The sequence below is a fragment of the Pseudophryne corroboree genome, chromosome 5, assembly GCF_028390025.1.
Source record: "Pseudophryne corroboree isolate aPseCor3 chromosome 5, aPseCor3.hap2, whole genome shotgun sequence".
NCBI classification, from domain to species: domain Eukaryota; kingdom Metazoa; phylum Chordata; class Amphibia; order Anura; family Myobatrachidae; genus Pseudophryne; species Pseudophryne corroboree.
Window position 1 is genome coordinate 813,562,489 of NC_086448.1, and position 15,778 is coordinate 813,578,266.

The 15,778-nt window shown below is 42.2% G+C and overlaps 1 protein-coding gene across 1 annotated transcript in view; it reads left to right on the plus strand.

Moving 5' to 3' along the window:
• The window catches only part of CSMD3 (CUB and Sushi multiple domains 3), a 1,529,921-nt gene that overhangs the window by 1,396,824 nt on the left and 117,319 nt on the right, over positions 1 to 15,778 (plus strand). Inside the window, exon 58 of the mRNA XM_063924487.1 lies at positions 5,295 to 5,477. Within this exon, the coding sequence (XP_063780557.1) occupies positions 5,295 to 5,477 (183 nt within the window). The remainder of the gene's footprint in view (positions 1 to 5,294; positions 5,478 to 15,778) is intronic.

The following is a 15,778-nucleotide window of genomic DNA, read 5'->3' on the forward strand; positions in this document are numbered from 1 at the left end:
TTACATCATACAATATATAGTGGGGGCATGGGAACAAACAATTGCATCAGAATGAGATCTACAGTAAAGTAAGGTAAGAAGCAGTGTGCTTGATTCAAGTCTCGATGCATCCGGTGAATTGGACGCAAAGTTTTGAGGTTCTATGGCTGCAGAAGTCAAGAGATTGACAGTCTGCAGCTGCTTGGGGGCCGGGAGAAGGCGGTGGCTGCAGGCATTTTCCAAAATTGTCGCCTTCGTTTCGTGGGAGGGCCGAGACAAAGGGTTTTCGTTTTCCAACTGAGATTTCCTGGCCTCTAGCAAGGAGCAGCGGGGGGCCGGCTTGTGTTACCCCATGGTGAAGACGTACTGGAAGCCGAAGTGTGGGGTGTGATAGGAGGGGAGGTTATCTGCCGAATGGAGTTGGTGAATAAGGGAGTTATTCTTCTGAAGATTGGCTCTATATAGTATTGTGGGACATTGTAGAAGGGTTTATAGATTAGAGTAATCAGCTCAGATCATATTTTGGAGTGAATGAGGTGCCAGCAGAGGGCTCTGTAGTGAGGTGCAGCAGAAGAAGGATGCGGGGATCGGACGTTTAGCTGCCATGTCGGCATACAGAATATACTGCAGCGGGGAAAGGCAGGCCAGATGATGGGAAATTGCTGTAATGAAGGTGGGAGATCATAATACCATGGACAAGGGTCTTGATGACGTTCAGGCAGAGGAAAGGATGACGTAGAGGCAGATGTTCTGACTGGCATCATCTGAGAACAATAAATATATTCAAAAAGGGTAAGTGTAGTATCCAGCATCCTTGGTGAATAACGGGCTTCCCAAAAAGCCCCAAGGGGATAAAGAGATAGGACTGTACGTGTTTCTCTGGCTTCGGATACAGAATTTATTTTCTGTAGATATAATAGAAGAAATTAGTAGGACCAGCAATGTGTGAGCCATAGTGAAAAGGGGCCCTAGTTGTGGTCAGGATTATGCCCATATAGTGGATAAAAGCAAGTACTGTATAATAATAAAAACCAGGTGTTTTGAAAATGGTTCTATTCTAAACCAATAAAATATATATAACAAAAAAACTTACTTTCAATCAACATAAGCATTAAAAAATTAATCTAAAATAAAAATAAACAAATAAAACAAAAGAGATTACTCATATGAAAGACAGTGTTTGCATCTCTGCAACGCCCTTCTCAGCGCAATGGACCGCTTCCTCAGGCAGTGTTGCGAATGGGTCTGGATGTGGTGAGAGAAGTTGAGGGCAGAGTCAATGATGACCCCTTGGCTGTGTTCATGTGAAACAGGGATGAGGATGACATTACAGTATCAACTGTGAGAGGAACTGGGGGATGGGAAATGACATTGATCGATGGAAAGATGACAAGCTCAGTCTTGATTATATTGATCATTAGGTAGCTTTCAGCCATCCTTGGGGGGATGTGATTGGACATGCAACACATGAACGGAGAGAGGTCAGAGGGGGATATGAAGATTAGGGTGTAAAAAAAAGGTGAAACTGAAGACTAAAGAAATAAATGATTTTGCCAAGAGAGAAGATGTTAAGAAAGAAAAGCAACTGGCCAGGAAGAGAAAGGACAAGGGATCCCCCGCGCTCGCTATAAACAAAGTTTAGGCATACGTATTTTTGTAAATAAGTTTATTATTGATATTGCATTATAAAACTTTCTGATTCATATAAGATAGATTAGGAGGACATGATATTAAATGTAAAATATGTGGTGAAAGGAGAATTTCTACGTGCACGTGTAAAAATACCTAATACCGGTATACAAACATGACAAACATATATACTGACAATACATATAATAGTGATTGATTCAGACCTGATATGCTTCAGCGTTTTACTCTGTCTGTAAATGAAAAGTCCCAGAATGCACTCCTTATTATATCTTGTCTCTTTATAGCATTATATTGTGCTCATAGAGGTTTAATTTTGAGAAAACCCCTTTTAATTTGCAAAAGTCCTTAAACAGAAGGGGAAGTCCTTCCGGTGAAGGGAATATGGGCTTGCAGTAATAAGTTCTCTGTGGGATATTTTGTTAAGTGAAGAATATTTCTTCCTCTCCCACTGACCTTACTTGTGCTCCCCGTGCTGGAGGCGTGCGTCTCACTGGTCCAGAAAGTTAGGGTGTCTGCCGGCAGACTGGTCAGCTGGTAGCGGCTGCGGTAGGCTTGCAGGCTTTCCGATTCGTAGCTCCACGATCGACGCGTTTCACCTGTGTAATCAGGCTTCGTCAGGATGACCGATCCCTTCATCTTTCTGGTTTTTATTGTGGGTTTGCCCTTAGTTGTGAGTCCAGAAGAGGTGTCACTTCCGCCCTCAGTACGGACGGCTTTTTGCATTTGTGGATTTGCTCTTGCTTGTGAATCCGGCAGCGGTGTCACTTCCGCCCTCAGTAGACATTACGTCAAAAACGGCTTGTTTGTATTAAGCCCTTCTTGTGTTGTAATAGAGCGTATCTGCCTCTATTAACAGGTACATTTATAGCAACTTAGTTGTGAGCATTTTGCATGAAGCTGAAAGAAGAGAAAGAACATACAACACACATACTGAAAACATATAACATATGAAAATTAAAACTATATAATTCATTTAGTGAGAGGAGTTTCTTAAGTTGATTGATATATTATTTAAAAAAAAGTTTTTTTGTTAAAAAAAATTATTTAAAAAAAATATAAAATAAAAAATTATATTATCTGATGAGGAATGGAGAAATAAATAAATAAATTGCATTACTGGAATCATTCTATAATAGTCGCTTTAAAAAAGGCTAAAATAACTTTCATTTTAAGTTATGACAGAGAGATACTCTGCAAGGGAATTTCATTTATAGGAATAATAAATAATAAATATATACATTATTAATTAATAAATATATGGGAACAGGAATTAACGTATAGTATTTTTGACCAAATGGTATTTTTTAGCTTTATTATCTGCTAAAGGGAGGGGGGGGGGGGGGAGAAGATATGGGGAGGGAAAAGGTATACGTGGTGGAGGGAAGGGGGGGGTGGGGAGAGAAAAAGGGAAATGGGGGGGGGAGGTTGGGGGGGGGGGGAGTGTGTATATGTTTTGAATGGGAGGAAAGGGGGGGATGGTGTTATGGTTCTAAAGGTGTCTGTTTGGATGGGGAGGAGGTATGAATAGGAAGTAATCGGGGGGGGGAGGGTGGAGGAAAGGAGGAAAGGGAAATGGAGGGAAAGGAAAGGGAGGGAAAGGGGAAAATTGCTTCAGTCCTAGATTATATAGTATCTGTTTCATTTCCGACTGGGGTTCTGATCGGTAGACCGAGTTTCATTTATTTCGACTTTTGTAGATATAAAAGAGATACTTATGATGTCAGAAAAGGGTGTAGTTCAAAATCTACATTTAGACCTCTTGGTGTCAGTGTGCCTAGTTCGAAAATCAATTTGGCTTCCTCCTTTAAGAGGATCTTATCCCAGTCGCCTCCTCTCCATGGTTTATGTCAGTATATATGTTTGTCATGTTTGTATACCGGTATTAGGTATTTTTGCACGTAGAAATTCTCCTTTCACCACATATTTTACATTTAATATCATGTCCTAATCTATCTTATATGAATCAGAAAGTTTTATAATGCAATATCAACAATAAACTTATTTACAAAAATACGTATGCCTAAACTTTGTTTATAGCGAGCGCGGGGGATCCCTTGTCCTTTTTTAGAATCCATATATAGGGGGAGTGGAAAACCCCTAATTCCCCACAGCTGCTGCTAAAAAAACGAAGAGGTATTAGCGCAGTCCCCACCCCCAATCTACAATATGGCCAGGAAGAGAGCCTTGGGAGACCCTAACAGAGAAAGAGGAGGAATTGAAAACAGAAAGTGTTTAGGTAAAATAGGAAGAACTGTGCCACGATGGCCAAGGAGATGAAGGATATCAAGTACAAGAGGGTGATATGTGCTGAAAGAGATGGAGAAGACGAAGAGTAGGAGCAGTTAGAAGTGGGACATTCATTTAGAGAAGAGTAAGTCATTTGTTGCCTCAGTGAGGACAGCCTCAGTGGTGTGTACTGGGGAAAGAAGCCAGATTGTAAAGTGCCCAGTAGAATGGCGATCAGCGAGAAAGTGTGTTACACAGTTGGAAACTAGCTGCTTGGATAACTTGGAAAAGTAAGAGGAGGTAGGCATATAGGGAGATAGCTGGAGGGAGTCAGGGATTTGTTTTGTAACCAAAGACTTCCATTTATTTTGTTACTAGTTGGACAATAACATAAAGGATTTCCCAGCACACTTATTAGATCTATGTGTAAGGACTGAGGAGCAGTTGATAGTTAAAAAAAAATGTAGCGTCAAACAAATGATTACATTCTAAGAAGTAGTAATGTAGCAGTACTCATGTATTAATATATACCCCACCCCACAGAGAGGAGATTGAGTGTTGACTCCAACACGTCATCAATCATAACAAGAGTCTAATCAGTAACCTCTGGGATGGTGGTCATAGGTGCTGGGTTATATTATGCCCCTTTTCCCCTACAAGTGTATAGAATCCAGCATACTAAGACCATATGTATTATCACAGTATTAGTCATTTAGGAATAAAATTACCCTTTGGCCAATAATACACCTCAGGATGTCCACAAGATCCTTTGCTAGCAAATGGTTTGGGGACACTTGTGGACATACTGCGGCATAACAAATGCCATTTGACTGCTGTAGAAATACCTTTAGAAACAGTGGGTTCTAATTATCACATCATGAGGTTGGAGTTCATTAAGGAAAACTTTGTGTTATAAGCAATTATTTATTTTATTAACAGTTTCTTAATTGAGACAAATTATGCACTAAGGATATTGGTACAGGGAGCGCTTGAAGGTTTGGAGACTAGAGGAGAGTCTGATTGTGCGTGGGAGGGCATTCCACAGAGTGGCTGCAGCCCGAATAAAGTCCTGCAATGGTGAATGGGAGCGAATAGTGAGTGTGGATGAGAGACAGATCTTGTGAAGAGTGAAGATGTTGGGTTGGGAGATATTTTAAGATAAGCGAAATGATGTACATTCGTGCAGTTTGGTTAATGGCCTTGTGTGTAAGTATGCAGTAAATCAATACACATCAAGGAAATCACTGTCATTTTTTCTGAACTGGATTTTTGGTGGGTTCCTAAAATTCCTAGGTAATTTCTAGTACTGTGTAAACTGTATATACAATTTATAGTAGCAGGTAGATTATACCATAGTGTATGTAGTTAATCCCTAGATGCTTGTGCCCAAACCAAAATCCTATATCAGTCTGTAAAATAAATATATTCTTCACTTCCAGGTGACGCTGCAGGTTGGTGCGGAGATCCCGGAGTGCCTGACCATGGAACCAGAGAAGGAACAGAATTAAGAACAAAAAATACCATGAAATTTAACTGTGATGTTGGCTACGTACTTAATGGGGCACAAGAACGGACTTGTCTGAGCAATGGGACATGGACAGGAAAGCAACCAGAATGTAAAGGTAAATCCGTAGCCAAAATGCATTTTTAACATAACCTAACGCTTACAGTAAATAGATTGACTCTATACCAGTGGTTCTCAAACTCGGTCCTCAGGACCCCACACAGTGCATGTTTTGCAGTTAACCCAGCAAGTGCACAGGTGTATTCATTATTCACTGACACATTTTAAAAGGTCCACAGGTGGAGCTAATTATTTCACTTGTGATTCTGTGAGGAGACCTGCAAAACATGCACTGTGTGGGGTCCTGAGGACCGAGTTTGAGAACCTGTGCTCTATACTGTGCAACACAATTATGGCAAAGACCACATCACTGTTGTAATCTTTCTGTCTGACTTAATTTATCATTTTCCCATGTCTGTGAGATTATACAAGAGCAATTGTTTCTTTCTAAATATAAGTAGACCCCATGGGGGGGTGGGGTGGGGGGTTTACCATATGTCATTGGAATCGATAAAAGCTATTTCAATTTACCGCAAAAACTGTAAGGGGCCAAATTGCCATTGGATAATTGTGCCATATTCCATGAAAACACCTGTTTTCGGGGGGTAGCCACAAATATTTAGTATCAGACAAATGTATTACTAAGGGGCCACAGCAGACATCCCCCTCCATTCCCAACTACAGCCGTAACCCCCATAGGTTTTTATGGGTTATGTGATGCTGCCATATTTACCAAGCTCCGGAATACGAAACATTGCCAAGCTTGTCCCCAAAAGCTAGCCTATGGTCTATACGATACATAATTAGTCGGCAGAGGGTTCCCCCAAAACCCACCTCGAATGCATGATCAGCAAGACCACACATGATTAACGAGCACCAACGCCACACTGAACAGGGACGGAGTGGTGTAGATTGTTACATGCCACCATAAGTTTCTCATCCTGCAATACGATTGTTGGCGCTAATATCACGCCTAGATTGCATTGCAAAAGCGTTTCATGATAAATGGGCCCCAAAGGCAGCTCACACTAACGCTAACAAATGCAATGATATTTAGAATTTTCAAGTATTACTCTAGACAAATATATTGTATAAATACGTCATTTAATTTACTCTTTATAACACTAGTCTGCCTTTTATACCATTAGACATAGCTGTTTACATCTGTATCAATCAATGAATATGTTTTGCTGTGTGCTTTTTAAATTAAGAACAATCATATGTAGCCTTTGTTGCGATGGACGGCCCATGGGCCAGATACAATTTAACGTTACCTGACAACCTCTGTGGATTCTATTGTGTGATAAAACATTTTCAATGATCCTTCGCTCTGTTAGTAATTAGTGATGACTTACATGTCATTCTCTTCTTTATTTGTGGTTATGACAAAGAGATAAAAGGTAATAGAAAGTTATAGTCACAAGCTGCACCATCAGGAACCGTGAGAACATTTTTTGGCAGTGCCAGAGAACATTCTGTTACTTATATATTATATCCCAGTCTAGCTGCCGGGAGCAGCAAAGTGAGTAGGCATGCACTATTTTGGGAAGGTGCACAGATGGTGCAGAATTTATTGCCAGCAATGATACACCGGAGTCTCTGAGTTACCGGAGTCTCTGAGTTCTCCTGACATAGAGCTTAATTCAGATCTGTTCGCTGCTGTGCGAATTAGCAGGGTGGATGATTATCGATTGACTGCGCATGTGTACGGATCATAGGCCAAACTGCGAAAGAATTCAGCATTTTTTTATCGCTAGGTTTACGCAAGTTGCTTGACAGGGGGGGTCATTCCGAGTTGATCGTAGCTGTGCTAAATTTAGCACAGCTACGATCATCTTCCCTGACATGCGGGGGGACGCCCAGCAAAGGGCCACTCCTGCATTAGCCGTACCGCGCCCCCTAAATGGCGGCTTAACGCCGAAGTCCAGCCTCCTCCTACCCTGCGACCGCCTCTGCCTGTCAATTAGGCAGAGGCGATCGCTACTGAACGATGGCCTTTGGCCATCCGGCATGCACCTTCGCACTGCGGCGCTGGCGCATGCGCAATTCTGACCCGATCGCTGTGCTGCGATAAACTGCAGCGAGCGATTGGGTCGGAATGACCCCCAGGAAGCGGGCATTTGGGGGTGGTAACTGCCCATTTTTTGGAGTGTCAGGAAAAGTGCTGGTGTGCCCAAGCGTTTTGAGGGAGGGTGGGTGACGTCAGCTACGGCCCCGAACAGCCTGTGTGTATCGCACTGTAGGAGTAAGTCCTGGGCTACGCACACATGGCATAGACTGGAAAAACCATTTGATGGTGAGTGAGTTGCGAATGGATTTGCAGCTGACCAGTGGTTGCAAAGCTTTTCGCACGGCGTACACAGACTTGCACTCTGTCTGGGTGCCGACGATCCGTTCGCAAACCTCTGCAAATTCACAGGGGAGCGATCAGGTCTGAATTAAGCCCATAGACCCCTGATTAGCATCCTTATAAACAGCTCGTCCCATTCCATTTAATTGCAATAGAAAACATCCACTGCCGTAGAGTAATAGCGCTGATGTGCTGTAAAGAGGAAAGCACAGGTTTAACCCGTCAGTGGGTTAAGCTGACTTGTGAAGACAGCCATAGAACAATTACCAAGAGGCATTTCTTTAACGTTGTTAAAAGGATTTTGTGGAGTTTGCACAATTTCCTGAGCGATTTTTGAAGGAATACAATCTCGGCCATTGTGTGCGCCGCGTCTTTTCCCGATGTCATTTAGGTTTTGCATTCACTTTATCTTTTATGGGCTGTAGCTCCTCAACAAGATTTTCATCTCCTTTTAAATAAGGTGGCTTATTTGTCAAATCTACCTCTTACATCCTGTCTGCCGAACGGTTCCACCGCTGCTCTTAAGCAGATATTGAAAAAGTCTGGAAATCTGTTATAAATCCTCAGAGAACAAGGCCGGCCTGACTATCCCCTTCATTTCTGTTTCACCTAAGCTGTAATCAACGTAAAGGCAGATTTGTCATTGCGGTTTATGTTGGGCCTTCACAATACCCCAAATTGTTGAATTGGAGTTGAAAATTGATTCGATAACAGATTCCTGCTGCGATGAGATTAAAGTGCAAAAAAAAAAATTACTGTCACTTTTCAAACCACTACATAATATAACAAAAAAGATATAGATCTTTTTGGTTTGGCAAAATGTGCATATATATATATGCCAGATTGCCCCATTTCACTCCTGATGTGCATCTTATTTGCATAAATAAAACAACCGGAAGCAACAATTTTTTTTTTTATAGATTGCAAGACACAACATTTAGAGAAAAAGATGGTATGCTACATTTCTTGAAGCGTCTGAAATGTTCCAGGGGTTTTGCAAAATATGATGTATTTACTGTGTGTATGAGGACACATCTGAGCCTGTGTGGAGTGTCAGTGTTATGCGATTAATGTTAACATTATATGTAAGAAGTTCATGACCTGTATCAAGGATTTCAACACTTATAAGTATTATTTAAGAAGGAACACGTCTGTAAGAACTTACCTATACTGTAGGTGCAATTCTTACTGCAGCCATCTATCTAGTATTGTGGTTATCTTTCTATACATCAACATACCTTCAACACAGGTCCAAGGAAATTTAAATCTTACAAATTTTCCGCACAGTGCATGACTCAGAACTTTGTGCAGGCAAGGATGAGCGAAGGTCTTGTGCGTTTCATTCATACTCTGCATTTACAACTAAAAGTGTACTCTCACATAGGAAGAGCTTAGTGAGGCTGTGTTGACCTAGATGCGGGCCAAGCTAAGTTGCTCTTAAGTATATTTATGTTTGTTTCCTGAATTATCTTATATAGGTAGCATAGGGTGGTGCTTGTGCGCACTGATAATGATGACTAGCTGCAAATCAAGCCGGTGGTGGTGCACTACAAGATGCCTACAACTCTGCTTACAAGACCGTATACTTATTTCCATGCAAGCAATGTGGGAGCAACATACACCCAATGTCCATAAAACTCGTATTGGACAACATCTTATCTGCTCCCTCCAGAAGGAGGCAGACAGGAAATGAATGAAGGTTGGCATGGCAGTGCAGGGGACACTGTCAGACCATCCACTTCACTTGGGAAGAGCCACCTGAGATTCAGGAGTCTCCTGGACATCTTTGGTGAGCAGGCAAGTGTGATCCAGCTACTGTGTACATCAAGCCCAGTTTCTTAAACTCTTTACAACCTCAGCACTGGCGTTTCTATAATGAGTGCAGTGTGTGCGGTGCACACGGGCCCCGGAGGCCAGAGGGGGCACCCACCACACACGCTGCACCCATTTTTAAAATATTCACCCCTCCGAAGTCCAGCGTTGGCATCCGCATCGCTGTTAAAACACCGTGAAAATGGCCCGTGCGCAGTAGAAAACTTTCAAGAAAAATGGCCGCCGTACCATTTTCCCAGAGATGTGCGCACGTGCAGTAGAGTCTGAGCCCTCTAGTTCTAAGACTCTCAGCACTGCCGGCAGAGAGGAGGGGGCCCGAACGGAGGAGGCTGAACACGGGCCTCCCTCTCTCTTAAAGCGCCCCTGGTGCTCAGTTTCATTTTTACACAAGTGGGTCTACTTTTAAGTGCCAACTTTCTAGTCCTTGGAATCTGCTCGTAGCTTTGCGTGTTGTGGATAAACATTCATGTGTCATTCTGGAAAGAACTATAACTTGCTAAACGTATACAATGAGCCTTGAACCCTGTGCAGTCAGAGGACAGTCCCTTTACGGGTAGAAACAGGGCACTCCCTCCCCCAACCCCTTTTAAATGATCCATATCCATCCATTTGTGTAAATGATCCTGTCCAACAATATAAAAACTTATATTACACATATGGTTAACTCATGTGCCCAATCTGGATTCAGCGAACCTTTGCGCCCCTGAAACTCCAGTCATTTGTACCCACACATGCAAATTGCAAGCATACGCTCCCGATTAAGTCCACGGACTGTCCACAGCATCCATAAGACAAAGAATCAAACACATTTTGAAGAGTTTCCTCTCCCTTGATATTGTCAAGTAATTTATTATAATCTTAACCCGCTGTTACATGGTCACTGTCTACCCCATCTGTGTCACCCCTGTCTGTCTGCCCCTCCCCTTTAGAATGTAAGCTCTCACGAGCAGGGTCATCTCCCCTCATATGCATTTCCCTCTCTTAGACTATTTTCTACTCCATGCTCCTACAGCGGCTCCTAACCCTCGGTTTCTGCCACCCTGATGCTTATCTCAGTGTCCTGTCCCCTGATGCAGGAATGTTTACATACCATGCACTTGTCTTGCATTGTCTTGTACTGTAAGTCGTTGTTTTCTTGTTTCGCTCAGTTGTTTGCATAATTTGTTATGCGCTGCGGAACCCGTGTGGCTCCATATAAATAATGGATAATAGTAATTTGACCAATTTGGCTCTCTTCTCATTTTCCTCCCCTCAATGTGAGTGTGTCCACTCCAGATACTTATTGCAAAGTGACAATCCAGGCTAAATATGGGACTAAGGGGAAGAGTGTTAAAGTAGAGAGAGATAAAGTACCAACCAATCAGCTCCTAACTGCCATGTTACAGGCAGGGGAGTAGGGAGGGCTTTTCTGGCGGAGCGCAAGTTCCAGGCACCAAAACCGTCAGAGGGCGCTGGTGGGAGCAGAGCAGCGGGTCCCGGCAGCTGCGGGGAGCAGAGGTGCGAAGCGGCGGGACCCAGGGCAGCGGGGAGCGGAGAGTCCTAGAGCTGCGAGAAGAGATTTCTGGAGCTGCAGGGAGTGTGAGACACACACCCTCTCACTCTCTCCTGGGTACCTAGCAAAATGTGTAAGTAAGGGCTACCTGGCGCAATGTGTATATGCATGTACCTGCCGCAATGTGTATATGGGGCAACCTGCCGCAATGTGTATATGGGGCTACTTGCTGCAATGTGTATATGGGGCTACCTGCCATAATGTGTATATGGGTCTACCTGATGCAATGTGTATATGGGGCTACCTGCCACAATGTGTATATAGGGCTACTTGCTGCAATGTGTATATGGGGCTACCTGCCATAATGTGTATATGGGTCTACCTGATGCAATGTGTATATGGGGCTACCTGGCGCAATGCATATATGGGTCTACCTGGTGCAATGTGTATATGGGGTTACCTGCCATAATGTGTATATGGGTCTACCTGATGCAATGTGTATATGGGGCTACCTGGCGCAATGCATATATGGGTCTACCTGGTGCAATGTGTATATGGGGCTACCTGCCATAATGTGTATATGGGTCTACCTGATGCAATGTGAATATGGGGCTACCTGCCATAATGTGTTTATGGGTCTACCTGGTGCAATGTGTATATGGGGCTACCTGCCATAATGTGTATATGGGGCTACCTGGCGCAATGCATATATGGGTCTACCTGGTGCAATGTGTATATGGGGTTACCTGCCATAATGTGTATATGGGTCTACCTATTGCAATGTGTATATGGGGCTACCTGCCATAATGTGTATATGGGTCTACCTGGTGCAATGTGTATATGGGGTTACCTGGCGCAATGTGTATATGGGGCTACCTGGCGCAATGTGTATATGGGGCTACCTGGCGCAATGTGTATATGTGGCTACCTGACGCAATGTGTATATGGGGCTACCTGATGCAATGTGTATATGGGACTAGCTGACACAATGTGTATATGGGGCTAGCTGACACAATGTGTATATGGGGCTACCTGGCGCAATGTGTATATGGGGCTACCTGACGCAATGTGTATATGGGGCTACCTGCCGCAATGTGTATATGGGGCTACCCGGCGCAATGTGTATATGGGTATGTGTTTGAGTATATATGGGGGGGGAGGCGGGCGCCATGACATAAGCTTGCTCCAGGTGCCATGGCTACATGCTACACCTCTGGTTACAGGCTGTTTTTTAAAAATAAGGTTTTGTCCTCCAACCCCACGGAAAAATTTCAAGGTGAGCTAAAGATTATGCTAGATGAGGCGTTGGACAGGGGAGCAATATCCAGGGACACCTGGCAATTTTTGTTTACACCTTATCCTATCACTCCAGTTTATTATCATTTGCCCAAATTGCACAAGTCACTCACTTCACCCCCGGGGCGTCCAATAATTTCGGGTATAGGATCAATTACTTCTAATTTGTCGCACTTTGTGGATGCTCACCTCCAGGGTTACGTAGTACAATTAAAATCATACATTAAGGACACCACGCAATTTCTAAATATGGTAAAGACAATCAGGTGGAAAAACACATACCACTTCCTAACATGTGATGTAGAATCTCTCTACTCTAATATACCACATGAGAAAGGACTACAAGTCATAACCGATATTCTGAAAAAAGATGAATCGGTTGATGACAATTTGAAGGCCCTGGTGGTGACATCCATAAAATTTATATTGGAGCACAATTATTTTACGTTTAATCACAAATATTATTTACAGACACGGGGGACTGCCATGGGGACCAGGTTCGCCCCGAGTTATGCCAACCTCTATATGGGGGCCCTCGAGGAGGAGCTAATTTGGGGGGCGGACCTCGGGGGGAGCCTGGTCCTCTATGGAAGATATATAGATGATTTATTTTTTATTTGGGACGGGGATTCCAATTCTGTAACATCATTTTTATCACATCTGAACACTAACACATATGGATTAAAATTTACTCATATTTGCGATCCCCACTCTATCACATTCCTGGATATTGCTTTACTGTCCGATGGTGAGAATATCCATACAGAGACTCACTTTAAACCGGTCGATACTAATAATTTTTTGAAATACAGCAGCAGCCACCTTAAGGCCTGGCGAGATAACATCCCAAAGAGCCAATTCCTAAGAGTGAAAAGAAATTGCTCAAGAGAATATAGATACCGAGAACAGGTAATAAAAGTACATTCCTCTTTTGAACAGCAGGGTTACCCAGACCATATCCTCCAGAAAGCATTAAAAGATGTGGAAAAACAAGATAGGAATAACCTCTTGACTAAAAAATCCCTTAAAAAGCAACAACAACAAAATATATACAAGGGAGACATCTCTAAAGAAAAATGCATATTTGTAACACAGTATAATACACATGCCACTAAGATCAAACAAATAATAAAGAAAAATACCCCACTTTTACTGATAGATCCTCTGTTGGAACCCGTAATAGGCAAAAATATCAAAACTGTTTATAAAAAATCGGAGACATTACAGGTAAAATTAGCACCAAGTATGTTTAATCCTGATAAAAGGAAGAAAAAACCACAGAGGAACAGTAAGGTGTTGGAGTTATCAAATACCAATCCTTTAGATGAATTGCGTGAGAGACCCAGGGGATTCTTCAGGTGCGCCAGGTCCAGGTGTCTTACTTGCTCGAACGTCAATTCGTGCAGTAAGACATTTGGATCAAGGGTGACAGGAGAATCCTTTGAGATAGAGGGTTTCCTGAATTGTGAGTCCACTTATGTAGTCTATCTTGTTGAGTGTGGTTGTGGGTATCAATATGTAGGACGCACCATCAGAAAACTGAAGGTGCGGTTTCTCGAACATAGACGGAATATTATAAATAAAAGTAACACACATAGCGTATCCAGACATACGAATCAGTGTGAACAGGGAAAGATCTCCAATATTCGTTTAAAAGCTCTTGAACAGGTTGAGCTAACAGAAAGGGGAGGCGATAGATTCAACGCTTTATGTAGAAGGGAAGCCTATTGGATCTTTCGTTTGAAGACTCTAGAACCCCAGGGCCTAAATGAAAATATAGAACTTAATAACATCTAATAAGAAAGTATAACAAATTGCCCCTGGTTATACCCTTCATGGGAGATGTATCCCTTAGAATTCCGTGAGTGTAGACATTGGGTCAACAATTCCCATAGTATAAATATCCATTCACAACACAGTTCTTGTAGTGTATACCCAAAACACTGGTTGTTCTATGTTGATCCTATATGCAAAATATAATAATATTTATCATATATGATGCCATTTCTTGGCTAAGTGCTCCCTGACACATCATACGCTCGTAGCGTATTATCGCCCAGTCGTACAAAACCTCTTTGCCTCAGTGCGAGACAAAGAGGTTTTCTGACTATAAACGTCTTTTTTTGTGTATTTACATCCAAAAATGTATACATTATATATCTCCTCTTCTCTCTCACATATATATTTTACTTTCTCAGAAGAATTCTACATTAGAAATATTTGTATATTTCATTTATTTATTACTTTTGATCATATTTTTGTGTGTTTCCATACAAAAATGCATATTATATGTTCTCTCTTTTTTTCTCTGTGTATGGGGTTATGCCTCAGGAACTAAATTAGCTCAGGAGATATATATCCCATTAACTAATTGGGTCCTAATACCATCTCTTTTTAATACTAATCAGTGTTTTTTAAAAACAACGTTTTTTTTTTATCTGATTAATTAAGTATATGCATATACATAAGCAAAGGTTATTTGCATGCTACAACACCTCATAGTGGTCATGAGGGATAATATTTATGTTTATTTTTATATTTATTCTGTCTTTTTAAAAAATAAGGAAATATATTTGCATTTTTATCTATACATAATAGTGGTATAAATGATTAGAAACAGCTGGTCTAATCAGGGTATCCCTGAGAAGGACGATACAGATGCCATCAGTAATGATCACTAATTTTGTGACCAATGAGAAACATCCCTGAGGGGGATAAATAGAGATTGTACCCTGAGATCCTTAAACCTCTGAAGAAACCGCCACCCACAAAAGGCGGAGAAACGCGTCAGGTGACCTAACGACGTCAAGTGGAACGCAGGTGGAACGCATCGCAAGCCGGAAGCCCTGTGCAACCCGGAAGCCGCGACGCGCGGCCAAGCGCTCCCTGAGACACCACACGCTTGCAGCGTGTTACCGCATAGCCGGACAATACCTCATTGCCTCAGTGTGACTAAACCCAGCCGTGGACACGGGAACCGCCGCAGAGTGGAGGGTAAGCATTGCCCATATAAGTGCCACGACGGGTGACTAATTGATTATACAATCTACCAACATCACACTTCCTAACAGTGCAAATTGGCACTATAATATCATTTGAGGAAAGCTGTTTCATCTAAATGGACTGTGTCGTTAATATATACTCAGAGACAATCTTGATTCCTGTTTAACCAACTAATCACTAACATCACTATTATAGATCCCCTGGAGGGATTAAACAGTTGCTAACGACTAAGACTGTATTTAAGGACTTTAAAATTGTTCTAACTAACCGGTTAATTATATAGGCATGCATGCTCAATAATAATTATATAAGTCCAATTGGCTCTAGCGGGGATATATGCATAAATCTATCTTACGATTTCCACTATGATGTTTTTTAATTTGTG